This window comes from Urtica dioica, chromosome 10 (genome assembly GCF_054948205.1).
Source record: "Urtica dioica subsp. dioica isolate 48M chromosome 10, U.dioica_male_clone48M_v1_H2, whole genome shotgun sequence".
NCBI lineage: Eukaryota > Viridiplantae > Streptophyta > Magnoliopsida > Rosales > Urticaceae > Urtica > Urtica dioica.
In genome coordinates this window covers 1,615,324-1,636,783 of record NC_142765.1, presented here as the reverse complement: position 1 = coordinate 1,636,783, position 21,460 = coordinate 1,615,324, and the positions used below count along the sequence as shown (strand labels likewise).

The window sequence follows — 21,460 nt, the reverse complement described above, 5'->3', positions numbered from 1 at the left end:
ATGTTTTTTTATATTAATATTGAGTGGTTCATAATCCCATGAAGGTGGAAGATGCCTAGTAATTACATGGCTATTTGATTGTATGATTGGTAGTGTCAACGTTAGCGTATAAATATTTAAATGATAAATTATAAAAATTCTCTTTGCACTTTGAGCTCGGTAATAAATTGACTTCTCATTTCGAAAAATATGAAACAAATCTTATAAACTTTTATTTTCATCGACTTTTGCTCATTCAGTCAATATTTCTCAGTTACTATCCGTCATTTTCTCACGTTTTAGTCACGTGAGGCATTAACCGATATAAATTATGTTTTTATCCTCCTTAATTTATTATCATTTTTTTTAAATCACCGTTATCTCTCTTCGAAGAAGAAACCAAATACCTATTTTGATTTCCAATGCCACCGTGACCTATAGAGAAAATAAGATGATCAATCCAAAGTACATATTTGTTCCCTTACATTGAATAAAAAAATTCGGAAAGCAATCTACTTTCCTTTGATTTGAAATTTGAAACAATTTCTCGAAACCCCAACCAAGGACGAACTCCTTTGACTAGGCACCACTACTTTCGTCATCGTTGTCGTCGTCGAGACCCATGAAAAGATTGAGATTTGTCGGCCTCTGGCCTTCGCTATTAAAGCTCTGATGAAGTATTGGCATCGGTGGTGGAGGAGGAGTAATTTCGAGCTTCTTAGCCTTGCGGAGGACGTCATGGAGGGATTCGATGGCGGCGAGGGGTTAGGTTAGGGCTCCGATCGGGGATTTGGAAGGGAATAAGTTGTGGAGAACAATGAGAGAAGGGTTTGAAACGGCGATGACGACCGTCGATGGTTGCAGATTCTCGTCGGAGTTCGAGGCGGAGAAGGAGAGGAACAAAGATGGAATCGATGGTGATGGAGCAGCGAAGTTGTTGAGGTTGTCTTGGTGGAATCTCGATGGCAATGGAGTATCGGTCATAATGTCTTCCATTTTTGCATCTTGTTTCTCAACTTTGATTCAGCTAAAAGTCCTAATTTCGTTAGGGTTTGTGAATCTTGGTTTTGTTGGCGAAAAAAAAGTGAGAGGAAGAGGTAATTGATTGACTCGAAGTAGAACGACACTACATAGCCAATAACTTTGAATTTAACAAATAACAAAACCTCAATGTTGATACAGCAAAAAAACTTTATGACAATGCAAGTTTTGGCGGTGATCATATTCAAAATCGGAGTTTTGCCCTGCCACGAGTACTTGGAAGCTGCTTCGTGGGTCAGCCTCGACCAATAATGATTTTTCATTATTTTAATTTTTTATTTATTTTATTTGTTAAAAAATACTTGTTTATTTATTTATATTTAGCAAAATTATCAATTTGCCTTTTTAATATTGGTCATATGAGAGTCACGTGATCAAAATATGAATTATAACGGAATATTTTTGTCGGAAGGGGTAACACTTAAACAGAACCAGAGTTCAGAAATTTTTTTGTGGTTTTTTCTAAATGTGGGGGTAATTTGTTATCGAATCTAGAGTTCAGAGAAAATTGCTGTAATTTATCCATATTTAAAATATCACCAACGGCTAAGATTTGTTTTTATTATTATTTATTGGTCTCTGTTTAATTTTCACTATAACAGAAGGGGGTTGCACATAAACCAAATCACCGTCCAGCTAAAAATTAACTGCTTACATTAAATGGATGGCATTGTGGGAAAAGAATTTATTTTATATGGGCTTTAAATTGGTAAAAAACCAAATTTAATACGCTTCAATCTTCATTATCGTAATATAACAAAAAAAAAAAAAAGCTTCATTACTAAATCACACAACATATTTTCAAGCTAATCCATTGAAGAAAGACATTTAATTAAAAATATCACGTCCTAACGTGCACACAATTTTTTATTTTTATTTTTTATTATTAGATGTATAGTTATTTAAAAACACTTGGCACGAGTTTCAGAATTGCAATTTCAGTAAGTAGGTGCCTATGAAAAAGATGAATACATGGACATAATATTCATAAACTAAAATTAAAATCCATAAAATTTTATGACGAATACATGGACATAATATTAATAACTATACATCCAAGAAACTAAAATGAACATTAAATTTTTTTTAAACACTTCCACCACACCGGTAAAGATGAAGCACAAAATAAAGGTTACTGAATAGTGAATACCAAGAATTGGAAGAGAATAATTAATATTATATAAAGTCTGAAAATAAAAGGGGAGTCTCTCTAGGTACCGATTTTTTTTTTTCTTATGCTTATTTAAAAGATACTGAATACCCTATTTTTAATTTGAAACTATAAAACGTCGTCATTTTAAAAAGTCAAATTTATGTGGTTAACTTTTTTACAATTTTTTTAGAATAAGTTCGAAAATTTGGTAGTGCAAGTTGTTTATTCTAGGATTCCAAAAAATGAAGAAGTGATATTCTATGGATTTAGGTCCAATTCATGTATAAGCCCAATATTCCAAAACACTAGCCCAATACAAGAAGAGCCGAAGTAAACTCTCTTTTCTAGACGGAAAATATAAAAGAAAAAAGTAATAATCTTATCCAACCACCAATTGTCGGATGGAGATTGGCATAATTGAAACAGCCTCGAAGTTGGGCTTGTCGTTCGGAGCTTCTTTAACGCCCACCAAGTGTTTGATAAAAGTCCGAAACGAAAGTGCGTGCACTTCTTCAAGCTGTTCGAGGCCAATCAAGTCGCCGATTCTCTGCCGCGGCTCGTCCAAGCGGAGCGACGGAGGTCAGGGACGATCGAAGGCTCAGCAGAGCAAAGAGCTGTCTCTGATCTTGCGGAGCGAAGCGGCGATTCTGAACATAGAGAGGAAAGCGAATTCGACAAAGTACAATAGATTGTTGCCCAAGGCAGTCTTGGGAGCTCTTGATGACGCAATCAAGACTAATTCATGGCAAACAGCTCTCAAGGTTTCTCTTCTTCTCTACACATCTCACGAACTCTCTTTTTTTATGTTATTGATTCTTTCACATACTTGGAAGTTGAATAGAAAATAACAGCCTTGGAAAATATGAATTGCATTTTGAAATGTTCAATGATCACAATGTGGCTCATCAGCTTGCTTTTGTATGTTTGAACATAAGTGAAGAAAAATAATGGTCTAATAAGTGTGTTGTTTTTGCATCCTTTTAACTATTGAATAGCAAACATTTTGATTATGTTTTTGATATATTGTTTCCGATGAAATTTTCATATATCTATAAATAAATAAATAAAAACCCTCATAGTTCATTGGTTTTTACGGAAATTTTAGAAAAATCTACTACCATTTTGTGATGGCATTATAACCTTTCCTCGTTTTTTTTATAATGAAATTTCCATATATATAAAAAAGAACCCCAGTAATCCGTTGGTTTTCACCGAAAATTTCGGCTATTTCTTGCAACGAAGAAGGAAAAAAATCTACTGACTTTTAATCCTTGGGTTGCTTTTTTTCGACGACCCGTGTAGATATTCGCGTTACTCCAGATTCAAGACTGGTACGAGCCGAGACGCCTAACGTACACGAAACTACTAATGATGCTCGGAAAATGCAAGCAGGGACGTAGGGCCCGCGAGCTCTTCGAAACGATGCTCTCCTCCGACAACCTAAAACCCTCCGTCGACGTCTGCACGGCCCTCATGAGCGCTTACGCGAACTCGGGCCTCCTCGACGACGCCTTCTCCGTACTCGACGACATGAAATCCGGCGTCTTCGACGTCAGTTGTGCTCCCGACGTCTACACGTACTCGATCCTCGTCGCGTCGTGCGGCCGCCAACGGCGCCTCGACCTCGTCCCGCGGTTGCTCGACGACATGTCGGTATGCGGCGTCGAGAAGAACGACGTGACGTACAACACGCTCGTCCACGCGTACGGGAATGCCGGGATGTTTGCGGAAATGGAGTCCGCGCTCGAGGATATGATCGAGAGCGACGTTTGTCGTCCCGACGTCGTCACGATGAATTCTGTCGTCGGGGCGTATGGGAACGCCGGCCGGATCGAGGAGATGGAGAGATGGTAAGGATGAACATACTCTCTATCTATTGTTTCGAAGCTAATCCATGACTAAATTTTATGAGCAATACTCTTTGTCAGGCACGACGAATTTCGAGTGATGGGGATCGAACCGGACACGAAGACGTTCAACATTCTGATAAAGTCGTTCGGGCGGGCTCGGATGTTCGAGAAGATGAACTCAGTGGTGTCGTTCATGGAGTCCCGTTTCTTCGGCCTCGACGTCGTCACTTTCAACACCGTCGTCGACTCGTTCGGGCGCGCCGGCGACGTGGACTCGATGGAGAGCCACTTCAACGCGATGAAGCACCGAGGAGTGAAGCCCAACTCGGTGACCTACTCGTCCCTCGTGTCTGCCTTCGGGCGGGCCGGGCGGGTCGAACGGGTCGACTCGGTGATGAGACAAGCCCAGAACTCAGACGCGGCTCTCGACACGCCGTTCTTCAATAGTGCCATCGATGCTTACGGGCGGTCCGGCGAGGTGGCGAAGATGAGCCAGTGCTTCTTGGCGATGAGGGAGAGAGAGTGTTGCCCCGATCATGTCACGCTCGCCACCATGGCTCGGGCCTTCGAGGCTCACGGAATGTCCGATGTCGCTCGCGATTTCGAGAAGGTCATGCTTTCGACCAAGGACTATTCCGATATCATAAAGTTTCTTCCGAGATGAGATGATTTTATTGTTTCACCGTTTTATTGCACATATTCACGAGGAAGGAAGTGACTTAATGTCGCAATCCGCAGGTTTTTTTTTTTTTTTTAGCAATTATCGCAACTGGTCCCTGACCTTTCAGCGAATTTTGGATGTCATCCCTACTTCAAATTCATCAGTAAAAATGTCCTTGAACTTTGTAATTGTTGGTAATCAAGTTTAACCATTAACAGCGTGATTCATGGATGAAAATTCTCACATGAAACTCACGTGCACAACCAAAAATTTTAATTCTCATTTCTTTGTTGAAGCTTCTGAATAGACTTTATACATTCATTCTCACGCTCTCCACGGACACCCAAAAACTTAGTTTTTTTTTTTTGTTTTTTCATTTTATTTGACAATCTTTATGGATTTTATACATGAAATTATTTTGTTTTGGTACTATTCTAAAGTTTAACATTTGTTAAAAAGACGAGAGGCGTGGGTTTAGATAATTGAAATTCTTGTATCTGATATGAAATTAATAGAAATCATTCTTGAAGACTCACTTTTGTTGACATCAGTAATGGTTCTGCATAAATTATACATTGTTCATAGACTTGATTCAAACCTGCATAATTCTCTTCATGTGCCAAAATACAATAGTCAAATTAGCTATACCCAAAAACACTCTGTATGAGCTGGACTATAAAAAAGACAAACAGACCACAAAATACCCAAGCTTGCAAATTCCTAATTTTTGTTGTGATGATCTTTTTTTCCGCAAGTCATCCAAATATTCTTCCTGGTCTTCTTCACCGTCTTGCTGTTGCTACACGTCCGATATTCATCTGGTTCTTTGCGTCTCATTTTTATAGGTCTTCCTCGTTGCTTCTTGAACGTTGGACATACAACTGGATTATTTCCAGTACGTTCAGGTCCATTGATAGGCCTTATGACATGCTCATAGATTTTTCTTGCGTAGACTTTCTCAGGCTATCATGCACTTAATTCTTTTCTCTTAGCCTCGATCCTCCTCATCATGTAGCACCTCACCATCTCGAGAAGGGTTATAATAGGTTTGTCACGAGCTTCTAAAATTGCAGAATTAAACGACTCACACAAATTGTTGAGAAGTATGTCACAAGTAGGAACATCGCTAAAATGTGATCGACTCCATTGCTTTGGATCAAGGGCAACAAGCCACTTCCATGCATCGTTGTCCAAATTTTTCATTTTTTCCAATTCTGCCTCAAACCTATTCAGATAACAGAGTTAAGCACACATACAAAAATTGTAAAAATAATACTTTAGTATTGAAATTACCTTGGCTTAATTGTACTCTTAGCAGCTGCCCATAATATGATCTTTAATGCCAATCCCTTATGATTTGCTTTGAAGTTATTGTACAAGTGTCGCACGCAGAATCGATGTTGCACCTCCTCTCCACAAAGTGTCCTAATAGATTCAAGAAGCCCTTTTTGGCGATCTGAAATCCATGTAACACTGGAATCCTTGCAAATATTGAGATCTTCAAGCAAAAACTCCAAAAACCACACCCATGTATCATAACACTCAGATTCAACTACATCATATGCAATTGGATAACATTTGAAAATATTGTCGACAACCAGCCAAAAACCCGTTCTTTGTTGCAGCCATACACACATACAACCTTTGAAATTTTGGATTGACTTCACCAGTAGCTTGAGGATAACATTTCATTTTCACTGTAGATCCAGGATTAGCCCTTCTTAATTCCGCACAATAATCCCAAAGTCTAGAGTATTGCTCCTTAGTCGATCCATCAATTTGAGCCCTTGCCAACTTTCTAGCCCGATAAAATTGCCATTTGGAAATGTCAATTTGAGTATCACCATTCACTTGTTGTTTGAACCCAGCAAATGACCATGTCGGTTGAGCTCTAAATTTGTTCAAGTACTTCTCACGCAACCACTTTCCATCAAGTACCTTGTTTGAAAATTCCAATTGACAACTTTGTTCTTCATTTAAAGTCTTGATGACCCATGAGTCAGTGGCACTGTCAACACATGCAAACAATGTCCATGGACATCCATCTGCACATCTAGCTCTGATTCGGACTTTGTCGTTCTTTAGAAGCCGAATATTGCGATGTGTCTTGATCACATGCTCCTTAATAGCCTTCTTCAATTAATCTGCATTAGGATATACCATGCCTATCCGATATCATAAAGTTTCTTCCGAGATAAGATGATTTTATTGTTTCGCCATTTTATTGCACATATTCACGAGGAAGGAAGTGACTTGATGTCGCTATTCGCAAGTAAAAAGTTTTTTTTTTTTTTTTTTTTTTCCGGGAAAGTTAAGCATATAGCATGTAAATGTTATACGTTAAAATCATAGAAAAAAAACTCAAATTAAAGTAAAATGCCATATTATAAACGAGTAGGAAGAAGAGAGACGGAAAAAATGGAGTTAATATGAGAGACTGTGTGAATGGAATTTGTGAAGTACAATCGTGGAATTACTAGGAGTCCTTATGGTAGTCAATTTTGTCTTTCTTTCTCAAATGGATTAAGGTTGATTTGAGTTGAGAAAAAAAAACATCATTACACATGGATTAAAGGCATTTAAGAACTTATCATATTAGAATAAGGTATTTCGAAGAAGAAAAAAATTATATGCCACGTACAAACCCACGAGCTTAGGCAAGAGTAAGGTCCAACATTATAAAGATGTTTATTTGATGTTTATTGAATGACTTAAAAAAATATGTTTATCTGATTTTTATTCAATTATATTATTATTATTATTATTATTAGTATTATTGATATCCGACAATTACTATCAAAAAGGCCACGTCAATATGTGTGTATATATATATATCATAAAAGTACTTTTGAATACTTGTGTCTGTGTTAAAGAATGATCTTATGTTTACATTTATGTTAAACGTTTCTTAAGGTCAAAATTTGTAAAATCCTATAAACTTTTGAAATTTGAGTTCAAGGGCATAATTTTATGTTAAAATGATTTTTTTCAAGTAGGGGCCTAACTTCTTCTTCTTTTTTTTTTTTTTTTTTTTTTTTTTTTTTTTTTTTTTAAATGAAACGTGGACAGAACCACGAGAGTTTATTAATGGACGCTGACTTGTGACGAAAGAATACCATGATTACAACAGCAAATAAGTGAAATGAAAAAAAAAAACGTAAAACGAGGAAACTTGGATCGGCAAATCTAAATGATCTATGACAACAATGATCATTATCGCATTTGCGTGTCACTATACATGGATCGTTATTTTATTAATGAATTATCTTTCAAGTTAATTATCTAACCTCTCTCAGAAGATTGTAATCCAGGTTCATATCAGTTTCTCACAGCATACTAGTATTGTACTAGTTAGGTTAACTATACACAATATTAATTATGAAGCAAAGCCGAAGATATAAATAAGAAACTAATACTGATTATTATAATAATAATAATAATATATATTTTGAAGAAAAAACGGGCCTCATTAAAACCTCTCCGCCCCCGAACCGGTGCGACGAAGAGGAAAAAGAGTGTCCAAGAAACTCATATAAACAAGGCATCAGCCGAGAAAATGAAATCTGAGATTGCAAAGCCCATTTGCACAATTCACGGGACTCGCCATTCAGATTCCTTTTAATCCATTTAAATGAAATCCGATAAAAATTAAGCATCAACTCTAACACAGAAGAGAATAAGGAATAAAATTTAAAGCCTCCAATCCGGGCACTGGAAGGACCGACTAAGACTAAGCCTCAACACAGAATAGAATGTTTCCATAGCATAACTCACACAAACTCTTGATAGTCAGCTTTGAAAACAAGTGAAATTGATCTGGCATCAACTTTGATTAGATTTTTGTGAGCATATTATAAGATAAAGAAGCACCTAATCTTTTAGGGTCCTGAGAGAATGATTAGAACTCTGATTCTATTGTTGTCATTGTCATCATCTTCTACATTTTGCGTTGACTCCAATAAGGCTTTCATCATATGACCTTCAAAGCAGTTGACAATGAGTCAATGAAAAAGTGTAATCGGACGAACCAAAACATTAGCTCCGAAAAGAAAGAAAAAGTTACAATGATTCCACTCTCCAATTTCATAGAATATAATAATGTATAGTTACAAACAAGAGAAAAAAAATAAAGATAAAAAAAATAAAAAATCCTAGATGGCTGGATGAAGGAGCCATCCACGTCGTAAAACGCAATCTCTGCGTTTTTCGTTGTCAATTCTACTGACATGAACCCTTGTCCGTCGTAAAAAAAAATTCACCCCTGCTCCGTTTAAACCTTTACGTCTCCATGCCATGCCTTTGACCCCGCCCCACTAGTCAAAAACTCTATCGGGCTGAAAATCCAGAAAGTAAAAAAGTTCATATCATTGTTAATTAATTTAGTCATAAAATAAAAAACCAGTAATTTTTGAAATTTTCTAATTTTTACCTTCTTGTGGCACTTATATGTTCTAGACAATGGTCATGTCCGTTCATGTAGAAATCGACGTTATTGGCCTGTTGAAATTGAGCAAGATAAAGTTAGAGGACCATCTTTAGTAAAATAAAATAGAGATTACTAAGCTTTGATCTTCAGGGAAAAATATACCTCAAGAATTGGAAGAAGCTTGTCGTTGAGTTTCTTTGTGTCACCATGATGACCAACCACAATCTTCCACGTGGCAGACGATTCCCTCAACCCCAATTCGACATCCTATCGCAGACTTTCGAGATTATCAGTACTACTACATTACTAAATTAAAAAATATATATATAAAAAAAGAAAAGTCACCTCCAATATGGTGGAGATATAAGGCTTGCGCGACGAAATGCCTCGCCAATCGTAAGTATGATCTTCCGTTGCAGAGAAATACATGTCAACGAATGGTGTTGTGTCTACGAAGAAAAACTCTGCCACCACCTCTGCACGAATAATTACATAACTTATATTTTAATTCATTGATGATACGACAAGATTCACTAGCAGTAGGAAGAGAAGTTGGAACCACTGGAAAAAAAAAAAAAAACTGACCGGCGTTGATCACAAAAGATCTTAAGCCAAGGGCTGAGTTGGGCCTCGGCATGATTTCCCAAAACTGGCCAATAACTTTCAAAATTAGACACAAAAACAAAACAACACGACGTTAAAAAGATATTGAAACTTACCACTGTACCAAGGCCTTTGAAGGCTCTTTGCGGTGTAGATTTTTGTGAACGATTCTTCAAATGATAAAAAAAACCCAAGCTAAGTTGACAATGAGGCTCTGCTTTGTTCATAGAATATGTGTGAAAGCCTTCTCACCACTCTCCAATTTTTTCTCGCCCACCTTTATACAATGATTTCACTCGCAAAATAATCTTGTCTCGAAATCGGCGTGATTAAGTTCCGTTCTGATGCACTTTTTTTTTGGCTCCAACCAAATGATGTCACTGATATATAAGAGTGTATAGAATTAAAGAGAAGAGAAAAATGTAAGCTTAATGTGACATTATTCGTAAGCTAATTAACTATATCAGCGTGGATACAAAAACACTCACAAGGGCAGCAATGTCATTCTCTACCAGCGCGAGTGATCACCATTCTCTGTGTTCAGCGCTCCAGCTTCTGCCACATGGCATACTCGATCGATCAGAATTAAGACGAACACAATCATCTCGGTGCCTCGGAAGCAACATCGGGAATGAAGATCTCAATCTCGACGGCTTTCTTCCTTCTACTTCTTGTTCTGAATAAGCCATGGACTTCTTTACCAGTATTTGCGGTCAGTGGGCAAATCTGATAAGAAAAAAAAGTGAATCTAATACTTTTAAGAGGTGTGTAAGAGAAACAAAATATTCATAGGAGGCATATTTGAAAAAAAAAATCATATAAATTTTTGGTTGATGTATATATATTTTCAAAGACCACAGAAAACCTTGGTGACACATCTACAAAAACTTTTGTACCCACGGCCACGTTGCGATCCACCGAGGCAACCGATGAAGGTCGACACCGATCAAAACCGTCATGTTGCAGAAGAAAATTACGCGGTCATGTTTTTATCGTTTACTACAGGTAAACCGTGATGTTTATAAAGAAAAGAAGAAATAAATAACATTAAAAACCCACGGTTAACCGTTACAACTTGTTCCAGATAAGCCAATGCACTTTACCTGTGATCCATAAGAACAAAGACTATGATATGTAAATGTTGATAAGACTGTAGAGAAGACAGTGCTGAGCGAGTGTCTTCCACGTGGCGTTCTGTGAATGGTCAAATTAAGGCCAAGGCAGTTTGTTGAAGAGAATGATCCTTGATGGAGGCAATCAATGATAACTAAGCCGTACACAATCATTACTCTGTCTCTTCCTACAAATAGAAAACCAAAATAGAAGACAATTCTTTGTAAAACATCTACATGAAGAAATTAGAATAAAAAAAAAAAAAAAAAAGACAGTCAGTTGAGAAGAGATCACAGCAATGAATAAAAAGGACACGGTGAGACAAGGACCATATCACTATAGTAAAATCAATAGTAGTAATATACTAAGTACATATACTATAAGAAAAAGGAAAATAAAAATAAAATGTCATTTCACCTTCAAAGAAACGGTGATGAAAACTTGAACAGTATGAGACATGGCATTCCGTGAAGCTTGAGACATTATGATTACAATCCGTACACAATTAATTAACTTGTTTCAATATCTGCACAAAAGTTTCAATCTTTATAGCTTTCTTCAGTCAACAAGTATTGGATCCAACTACCTGATTATCACCATAGACAAACAGTGAACAATAGAATAGAAAATATATTTTCCATTTAGATATCAAGTCATTAAATTGTTGAGATATTTGAATGCTTGTCCGCACCTATGAATAGTAGTCAAATTACACCATTCTTGCTCCAAACGATCAAATGATATATTCAACATTAATTCCTTGACTTGAATTACGGCCTCCTTGACTAATAATTTCTTGCTGAGGCAGATATTAAAATTGATAGTTGGTGAGTCTGAGGCCATGCACTGAGTATCTACAAATAGCAAACCAATCAAGAACACATTTTTTTTGTAAAACACCTACTTGAAATAAATTAGCAGTAAAATATATAGAAAGTGGAAAAAAGGATGCGCCAGTACATATCTTATCAGAAAATGCAAAAAGAAAAAGGAATAGTTTTACCTATCACTAAATGATTTAGCTTTCCATTTATCTTTCTCACACCGTTGCTTCAATGGTATCAAAAGAGCTTTGTTTTGCAAACACCGTCCTCGATTGACTTGATTTCCACAGACACAACGATTGAAGACTGAGCCACATCTAAAGACACGAAGCTTCAAAAAACCAAAATCAATCAATTCCGCAAGAGAAACAATTTCAAAAATGTCAATTGCCAAGTCCGATTAAAAAATAAGTCTTAACAAAAGAAACCCAAGTAAAAGCACAATGGTCATAACAATAAACCCAGTTCTTAAGCTCTCAAACCTAACGTTTTACGATCCCAGTCCTTCAATTCCTAGATCAAGCACTTCAAATTCGAGAACCACAGTTCAAATCAATTCCACACTCAGAAAGTTTCTCAGCTTTATATGGAGCCTGAACTTCAAAACCAAAATCAATCAATTCCACAAAAGAAACACTGAAGTAAAACCCCAACCCATACTTGATTCCAAAAACCTCAATTGACGAGTCCAATTCTAAAAATCACTGTATACAGAAGATACCCACTTAATAATAAAATCAGTGTAGTCGTAATAGTAAATCCAGTTCTTAAGCTCTCAAACCTAACATTTTACCATTCCCATCCTTCAATTCCCGGACCAAGCACGTCAAATTTAATAATAACAATTCAAAATCGATTCCACAAACCTTATCGTTGATCATGAGAATCATCGACACCAGGTGCTCGAAGGTTGACTCTCAAGAACCATAACACTATGCAAAGGCACCGGCTTCCTTTGTCCCTTTACGAACAAAGAAACCAGCATTAGAGTTTACTAAAATTTAAATGGTAAGGGATCGTTAGTAGTAATAGTATCATGTATATCATTTTATCAGAAAAATTATAAAATAATAAATGAATAATTTACCTTTAATCAGATTCGGATTCGGTGAGTTGATTGACTTCGATTTCAGGGATGTGGGCAATCTTATGCCAATCTTGGCCTTTATCTTTCTCACACCGTTGCTTCAACAATGGATGGCATCCCTCGATTCTTAAATCAGAGAGAGAAGCGGGCAAGCCTTGTTCGGGCAAACACTGAAGCTGAGGGCATTCACCAATGATCAACTCCTTAAGGTTGGTGAGTTGTTGAAAGGCCTCGCCGTTTAGGGCCAACAGATTCCTACTACCAAAGATCCGAATCGTAGCCAGAGTGGTGGGGAGCAATATTCCATCACCAGGAAACGAATCCCCTTTCCAACCACTGATTCCCAACCCCTTAAGGTTGGTGAGTTGTTGAAAGGCCTCGCCGTTTAGGGCCAACAGATTCCTACCACTGATAATAATCGTAGCCAGAGTGGTGGGGAGCAATATTCCATCACCAGGAAACGAATCCCCTTTCCAACCATGGATGGTCAACTCCTTAAGGTTGGTGAGTTGTTGAAAGGCCTCGCCGTTTAGGGCCAACAGACTGCCAAAACTATGGATCGCAATCGTATCCAGAGTGGTGGGGAGCAATATTCCATCACCAGGAAACGAATCCCCTTTCCAACCATGGATGGTCAACTCCTTAAGGTTGGTGAGTTGTTGAAAGGCCTCGCCGTTTAGGGCCAACAGACTGCCAAAACTATGGATCGCAATCGTATCCAGAGTGGTGGGGAGCAATATTCCATCACCAGGAAACGAATCCCTTTTCCAACCACTGATTCTCAACTCCTTAAGGTTGGTGAGTTGTTGAAAGGCCTCGCCGTTTAGGGCCAACAAATTGCTACAATATTCCATCTTAATCTTAGCCAGAGTGGTGGGGAGCAATATTCCATCACCAGGAAACGAATCCCATTCCCAACCGCTGATAGCTAAGTGTTTCAATGATGGGAGTCGATGTAGATCACTCTCCAAAACCTTATTGCAATCCTCTATGGTAAGATGTTCTAGTTTAGAGAGAGATTCGGGGTGTACATGACAAGCATCCGGACATTCAATTAAGCTTAGAGTCCTCAGCCTGGGGAAAACTAGTGTGCCATCTCCACCAAATGACCACTCCTTCCACTGTGGCATAAAACATATAGATAAGAATTCTAAGGATCTGAAAGAGGTGCCACTAGTACTGCTGCCACCGTACAACTCATCACCCATACTCACCACGCTATCAAACCCAGATATTCTAAGGTTTTTGAGGCATGGCAATTGTCCCAGCGGAGGCAAAATGCAACAGCTTTTACAGTTCCCTAGGTGGATCTCTACGATGTTAGAAAATGAATCGTGTCCCACCCAATCTGGAAATTTCGTGCCTCTGTAATACTTGATTATGAGATTACTCACATTTGTATGAGGCCGAAGTGATTCCAATATTTCTCTCTCTCTCTCCGAACTATTTGCATCGCCGGCAGATTCTTCGCTCCATTGCAAACGTAGATCTGTAATGCCCTTCTTATTCTTCAAATCAGCCTCCAAAGCCTCATTCGCATCACCCACATTTTCAATACCCAAAATTTCAAGTCTTCCCCCGAAAGGTTGAAGTTGTTTCACTTCTTTCATATTAACCCCTGTATCTTCTCCATCGCCAACAACTATTTTACTCAACGTCAGCAAAGACTTCATATTTTTTACTTGGAAGTTCATTTCTTTTAGAGGTGTTCCAAAAATATCCAGATGCCTCAAATTGACAAGCCTTTCCATGTTTTTGGGCAACGCTCTAAGATTACGACACTCCGACAGCAGTAAGGTTTGCAAGTTGTACAAACTACATATTGAAGCAGGTAATTCTGTAATCTTAGAGCCTGATAAGTCCAAGTACCTCAAATGTATCAAATCATTAATTGAACAAGAGATTGATCTGATTTTTGAACCACGTAAACCAAGAACTCTTAAGCATCTTCCTGATGTCCAAATAGAGGATTCGGGAGGCGAGCAAGGATAGGAAAATAATTTTTCTGATCTAATAAATGTGCGCCAATACTTGGCATCACATATACGCTCAAAATCTTTAAACGTCTTGCTATATGATAAATGACGAGTATGCCTTGGAATGCTATGCAAGTCATTGCTCTCGTCCAGCCTGAAACAAAATCCACGGGATACGAACATGGCCAAATCGTGAACAAGGTCGTGCATGAGGAAAATCGAGTCATCTTGACTACTTGACCTCTGAAACAACGACCTCGATACAAGATCTTCAAAGTAGTCTTCTCCAACTTCCTCCATCGTCATAGCTTTCTTATCACTCTGCAAAAATCCTTCAGCCATCCACAAGAAGATTATCCTTTCTCTCTCAAACTCATAGTCTTTCGGAAACATGGCGCAATAAGAGAAACATCGTTTTAGATGTGTTGGCATGCGTCGATAACTCAACCATAAAGCAGGAAGGATGTTCTTTTCTTCACTATACAACTCATTCCACGCATCGCTTTTGAGTATGTTTTCCCATTTCCTTGGATTTCGTTCGGATCGTAATAGACCGCCAAGAGATTTTATAGCTAAGGGAAGACCTTTGCACTTCTTCACGATCTCTCTTCCAATCGCTTGCAAATCTTGATGTGCATGAGCGTCTTCGTTGTTTATAAAAGCATGCCGTGAAAACAACAACCAAGACTCTTCGGCCGACAAATCAGCTAACTGATACGTAGTAGTTTTTCCACAAGCCATGACAAAGGCAACATTTGTATTTCGTGTAGTCACAATGATCTTACTTCCTTTCGCCACAGACTCAAAAGAGCTCTTCAAACAGTCCCAGAGAAGATAATCCTCATTCCAAACATCATCAAGAACCAGGAGAAATTTCTTCCCTCTTAAGGAATCCCTCAGTTTTCGTTGAATCTCCGACAACTCTTGAATACAGCACTCTTGCGTTGTGACCTTTTCCAAGATTAGCTTTGTAATCTTAGAGATGCCAAAAACATCTGATACTGTCACCCATGCTCTAAGATCAAAATGATCTTCGACTCTAGCATCATCATAAACGAGCTGAGCAAGCGTGGTTTTGCCGATACCACCCATCCCTACAATCGGAATGACAGTTAACTTTTCCTCGCTATCACCGCTGGAGAGCAACAAGTCAAAGATAGCCTCTTTGTCACCTTTCCTTCCGTAAATGCTAGATTCTTCAGCCAACGGAGTGGGTGGCCTTTGAGAGGAATGCATTTCTCCAAGACCGTCTCTCAGACCGAGATCATCCTTTTGCTCTACTAGTTCCTTGAATCTGCGAAGGATCTCCGTGGCTTCGCTCTTGACCATGTCATCAAATCCAGGGGTGAAAAAACCAGTCAGGATATTGGAACTCGAAGGCTGAAGAGGTTCCATCTTTAGCCTCAGAGCTTCGGCGTTGATGGCATCGAGCAAATCATCAGCGCGGTACACCACGTCATTGAGGTCTTCGAGCCACTCCCTGACATCATTTTCCGAGATCTGCTTCTCCTCCGCGTCGTTGACCAGCCTCGTCACCGATTTGACCACTCTCCTCACCTCACGCAAAACATCCTCAATTGGTTGCTTTCCACGGAACAGCTTGGGGATGTCTTTTGGAGCCAACCTCTCAAACAAGACTTGAAGAAAAGAAGAAAGCAACGCTCCTCCAACCAACTCAGCCATTTCTATCACTTCCACAGATCAAGGTTTCACTATTTTACAAAAAGGTATAGAATCAAAGTAAGACAATACTTTCCTAAAAAAAAAGAAGGTGATCGTAATTATAGACTGATTAATTTTAGTCCAAAATTGTCTTTAATTAGCAGACTACCATAACAATAAAAATAATAAAAAAAAGAATTATAGAACTATATAAAATATAAAGAAAGAAAGAAAAAAAAAAAAAAAAAACAGGTCGACGTTGATAATAGATCAAGGTTTCTATATAAAAGTTGCCTTTAATTAGCAAACTACCAACCAACTCAGCCATGTCTAACTGATAATAGATCAAGGTTTCTCTCTATTGTCAAAGTAAGACAGTATTTATAGAGTAACTAGGTCCAGAGTTGCCTTTTTAACAAACTAGCATAGCAATAAATATATAAAAATTATAGAACTATATAAAATATAAAGAGATCTCAAATAAATAAACTTACAGGTAGACGACGTTGTTCTCCAGAAGATGATTCGTTGAGTTCTCTGAAGTCCAAAACACACAATAAAATAAAATACAAGAGTAGTGAATTGTGAACAAAGTATGGTAAGTGATGAGGTCAACAAAAGGCTATAGAAAATTATTAATATAGAATTAAAGTAAGACAGTATGCATTGATCAGTAATTACTTTGATTCCAAAGTTGTCTTCTTAACAAGTTTCTATAGCAATATGTATAGAATCAAAGTATAGAAGCGTTGCATGGGGGTTTGATTATCAATATTAGAAGCGTTGACTCTTTTTTTGTTTTTTGTTTTTTTACTTTTCCTATCACAAGGAAACAAATGTTCATGGGCGTCTTATCATATAGCTAGTGGGCACGGGGAAAGCAAAAAATTATTACTCTATGTTGTAACCGAGAATTTGATCGGAGAAGAAAGACTTTGGGAAAACTCAGACTCAAGCTCTGAGAGAATTCTTTTTATTAATAAAAAATGAAAGTTTGAAAATTACATCAAAAGTCTAATCAATCAGCTACTTATACTGAACAAAGTAAAAGAAACGACTTGTCGCATAAGTGCATGATTAAAAGAGATAAAAGAAACGACATATAAAACTAGAGACATAAAACTAGCGCTCCAATACTCTATTACTGCACATCATCTAAAAAAAAAACTTTATTTTAGCCTCCTCAACTCGGTTTTTAGTTTAGTCTCTGAATCAAAGTAACTAATTTGATTCCAAAGTTGCACTTTTAACAACCTGGCATAGCAATAAATACAAATTTATAGAACTATAAAAAAACAAAAACAAAAAACTTACAAGAAGATGACGTTGTTCTTGTTCTGCAGAAGACGATTTGTTGAATTCTCCAAACACACACAAAAATACTGGTAATGGTAGAGTAGAGAAATTGTGACCAAAGTATGCCAATGGATGTTGTCAATAACAATAATTCGTTGGGGTGTTCAGTCACTGTCATATGTAGGGATCCAAAGATGAGGTTCCAATTATCTTCATTCACATATGGAATTAAAAAAAAAAAAAAAGAAAAAGATGAGCCAGTGTGAGCCAGTGTGAAAGCAAAAAAGATGCACGAAGACAAAGGGTTCTTTATAGAATAGATAGATATACACAATGGTTAAAAATACTGGCAAGTCAAAGTGAGTATTAAACAATGTACGGACGTCAATATGGATTCTTAAAAAAAATTAAATAAAATGAATATACAAACGTGAATTAAGATTCATTTTTCAGAGGACCTCTTCATAGCCTTGAGTTCAAATGCCATCAAACCGAACATTAAAACAAAGTTTAACATCATATTTGTGAATTGTGAGCAGAAAGTATCGCAGTGGAGGAGGTTAACAAAGACTATAAAGAATATCATAGCAATTGAACGACCGTTGATTCTTATTTGCTATTTTTTTCTTTTCTTTTCTTTTCGTTTGATCACGCGGAAATTGAAACAATAATTAGTGGAACTGTGAGAGAAAGAAAGATGAGATACCAATTATATTCACTCTCTTTTTTATTTGTTTATTTTTTAAAGAAAGCATGCAGACATACACGGTTTCACATGAGAGGTTTGATTATAACTATTATAGAAATAGTTACACAAATACACCGTTAGATTGTGTGAAAGTTGCCTTCTTAACAAGTTTCTATAGCAAACTATATAGAATCAATAAGACAGTTTTCTATTTCAAAAAAAAAAAAAAGTAAGACAGTATTCATTGAGTAAGTTTTTATTTATTACGAAGCTGCCTTCTTAACAAGTTAACGTCGCAATAAAAAAAATTATGTAACTACATTAAATATTTACCAAAAAAAAAAAGAACTCACCAGAGAGACGAAGTTGCTACGCAGAAGATGAATAGTTGAAAATCTCCACAAAACTATGGCAATTGAAATTTGAATGAGTGTTGGTTCCTATTTACACAATAATTCATTGTCTGTCTGTCCACTCCCTACCATGTTTGATGTATTCATTGCGGGGAAGCAAAGAAAGTAAATGCACAAAGGGTAAAGAGAGACGGTCCATTATTTGACACTAGAGCACAAAAAGTGGGTCCCACTACTTTCAAAATCTCAAGTTTTTTAACCCATTAGCTCTGGTAACACGCTGACATTGCTTTTTTTTTTTTTTTTTTTTTTTTTTTTTTTTTTTACTTTTCCTGTCATGTGAAGGTGAAAACAATAATTCACTGGCCGGCCAGTGGAAAAACAAGAAATATGAGATATGATCACTTTTTTCAATTTGTTTTTTGGAAGGGCATTTGCTGAACCACTGGAGGTGGTAGGTACCACAATCAATTTTTTTCATTAATGTAAAAGCTAAATAAGCAACCAGTAAACAAGGTCATAAAAGATGAAACGTAACAATCAGTAATAAAGTTTTATACATATAATTTTTGTGTGATAAGCGTCACGATTTATATTTATGTGTATCTCGTGCATTTTAATATCAGAGAAATCTCACTGTATATTTAATGAACATTGAAATCAAATCAACTATAATTTGGTCAAATAATTACACTATTATATTATGAAGGAGCCGGAGTTTAGACATCTAACTTAATTGGACTTCTTATATTAATTTTTAAGCTCAACTATAAAATAATTAAAAATATAATTTGATAGATTTGTAGAGAAACGAGGAAAGAAAGAGAGAAAAGAAAAAAATAAGGAAAGGATCCAAAAGGAAATAAAAATCCTAATTTGTGCGTAAGAGATTTTTATTATTATTTGTAGTATTTCACTGATGCATTATGCATAGTAGGATTGTAATTGTTGTAGATATTTAATAAATAACGTCTCAAATAAACTAAATCTATTAATACTTAAAAAAAAAACTAAATCTATTAATATGATCTCACGTCTATAACCCTTTTATGAAAAAAAAAAACGCGTATTAAGGTTCTTATAGTGTGCTAAGGATAATAACATCCTACAAAGTTGTCCATTTCACCTTCCATGTTTTATTTTTTTGCTCAATTTGTGAGACTTTGAGGGGCACAGTATCTATTATTATTATTATTATTATTATTATTATTTCCAAGACTAAAACTTCAAATTGACCCTAGTTGCTAAACTTAGAAGTTAGAAGTCGCTGTTGGTAAACTATTTTGTAACGTGTTACACATGGATGATTATTTTGTACATCGTCATCTCTTCATTTATTGGGTCCAACGAAATGAATGCTATTAATTTCTCACTGCAAAAACAATTAAGTGCCTTGACTTTTATCAACTCATCACTTCCAAAACTATCAAGTGCCTTCAGTGTTACAAAGTTACACAAAATTATTCACCAGCTCTTCGAAAAGAAAGATCTTTTTCCTTCACAAGTTAAATATGAGCCAAGTACGTAATTTGGTTAGGACTTATGTGAGATCTTTGAAATATCAATATTAGACCTATTAGTTTAATAATATCTGAAATTAGATTTTTGGACACTTTTCGGACAAAAATGCCCTTGAAATTCAAATAACCCATATTCCTCTCATTTTTAAATCCTCTTCATCACAATTCTTGTCACCTTCGAATTGGTTTCGCTAGTTTAATAATATATGTTTAGCTTCGATTTAGAGGGTTTCGCATCGTTTTTGAAAAAAATTCCATAGTTTTTTAGGGTTTCGAAAACTCGTCGGAACGTGTCGGAATCCATCGGAACGTGTCGGAATCCATCTTTGGAGGTGAATTTTTTTTCTTTTTTTTTTTAAACTGGGAATTTCCGATGAAGATCATCGGAATTTCTCACTGTATATTTCATGAACATTGAAATCAAATCAACTATGATTTGGTCAAATTATTACACTGCTATATTATGAAGGAGCCGGAGTGCCAGAGTTTAGACATGTTAAATAAATAAAAATAGGGTCTATTAGGAAAATAGCCAATTTAAACGTTTGATATCGCTCCGGCTCTCGGAGCGGCCTCGATCGGAGGACACTCCGATCTCGACAATAATCGTCTATGCTCTTGATCTTCTGCACTGCACCTTTTCCTATACAAATGAGTCAATTAATAAAAACACACCCTAAATAAATAAAACGAGAAATCGAGCTCGGTTCGCATACTTACTGATACAAGACTGAGGATTTGCGATCTTCGACTGTTCTTCCTCAACGATCATCTCGTCCTCCGCCCGAGATTCTTCTACCGGACCAGAGACTCAAATCTAAGTTTAACATCAATGTTGGTTAGATTTTGGGAAGCAAATACGTACAATATCTTTTTTTCCGGAGAAATCAGCATCACTATCGGCATGCTCTTCCTCGCCGTCAACCTTCTTCACAGTTTGAATGGAGAGTGAAAGACACGTCCTACCGTGCCAATATCGCGTACACATCTCTGAGTGCTTCCACCGGTAGCGACTGGTACTTTGATAATGGTTTCTCTCGCCACATGACAGGTGATCATGCTTTCCTGACCAACGTGAAACCTTACTCTAATTGTCATGTTACCTTCGGCGATGGAGTGAAAGCCAAGATTATAGGAAAATGTCAGCTAAATTATCCTGGTATGTCTTGTTTGACTGAGGCTTTATTGGTGGAAGGTCTTACTGCTAATCTTATCAATATCAGTCAAC

The 21,460-nt window shown here is 36.9% G+C and overlaps 2 protein-coding genes and 1 pseudogene across 3 annotated transcripts; 1 reads left to right on the top strand and 2 right to left on the bottom strand.

Moving 5' to 3' along the window:
• The first annotated feature begins 2,388 nt into the window (after positions 1-2,388).
• On the top strand, positions 2,389-4,883 carry LOC149382918 (uncharacterized). The gene is made up of 3 exons (XM_089628352.1): positions 2,389-2,934; positions 3,476-4,023; positions 4,102-4,883. Exons 1-3 carry the CDS (start codon positions 2,575-2,577, stop codon positions 4,685-4,687), a joined length of 1,494 nt encoding a protein of 497 aa, XP_089484478.1. The 5' UTR covers positions 2,389-2,574; the 3' UTR covers positions 4,688-4,883.
• Positions 4,884-8,473: 3,590 nt separating this feature from the next.
• On the bottom strand, positions 8,474-10,672 carry LOC149382917 (purple acid phosphatase 4-like; annotated as a pseudogene). Its single transcript, XR_016301756.1, has 8 exons — positions 10,610-10,672; positions 10,326-10,439; positions 9,830-9,908; positions 9,696-9,759; positions 9,456-9,586; positions 9,273-9,377; positions 9,114-9,181; positions 8,474-9,018 (listed from the first exon to the last, which is right to left on the bottom strand). The product of XR_016301756.1 is annotated as a purple acid phosphatase 4-like (transcript).
• LOC149382916 (putative disease resistance RPP13-like protein 1) lies at positions 9,963-17,909 on the bottom strand. Its single transcript, XM_089628899.1, has 9 exons — positions 17,690-17,909; positions 12,738-16,404; positions 12,517-12,611; positions 11,830-11,981; positions 11,244-11,680; positions 10,817-11,013; positions 10,579-10,712; positions 10,202-10,439; positions 9,963-10,093 (listed from the first exon to the last, which is right to left on the bottom strand). The coding sequence occupies exons 1-2, from the start codon at positions 17,847-17,849 to the stop codon at positions 12,740-12,742; spliced, it is 3,825 nt and encodes a 1,274-aa protein (XP_089485025.1). The 5' UTR covers positions 17,850-17,909; the 3' UTR covers positions 9,963-10,093; positions 10,202-10,439; positions 10,579-10,712; positions 10,817-11,013; positions 11,244-11,680; positions 11,830-11,981; positions 12,517-12,611; positions 12,738-12,739.
• Between the last annotated feature and the right edge of the window lie 3,551 nt (positions 17,910-21,460).

Coding starts and splice junctions, on each gene's coding strand:
- LOC149382918 (XM_089628352.1), top strand. CDS start 2,575: ATGGAGATTGGCATAATTGAAACAGCCTCGAAGTTGGGCTTGTCGTTC. Junction 2,935..3,475: donor CATGGCAAACAGCTCTCAAG/GTTTCTCTTCTT, acceptor CGACCCGTGTAG/ATATTCGCGTTACTCCAGAT. Junction 4,024..4,101: donor ATCGAGGAGATGGAGAGATG/GTAAGGATGAAC, acceptor ACTCTTTGTCAG/GCACGACGAATTTCGAGTGA.
- LOC149382916 (XM_089628899.1), bottom strand. CDS start 17,849: ATGACAGTGACTGAACACCCCAACGAATTATTGTTATTGACAACATCC. Junction 16,405..17,689: donor AAGAACAACGTCATCTTCTT/GTAAGTTTTTTG, acceptor GATCTGTGGAAG/TGATAGAAATGGCTGAGTTG.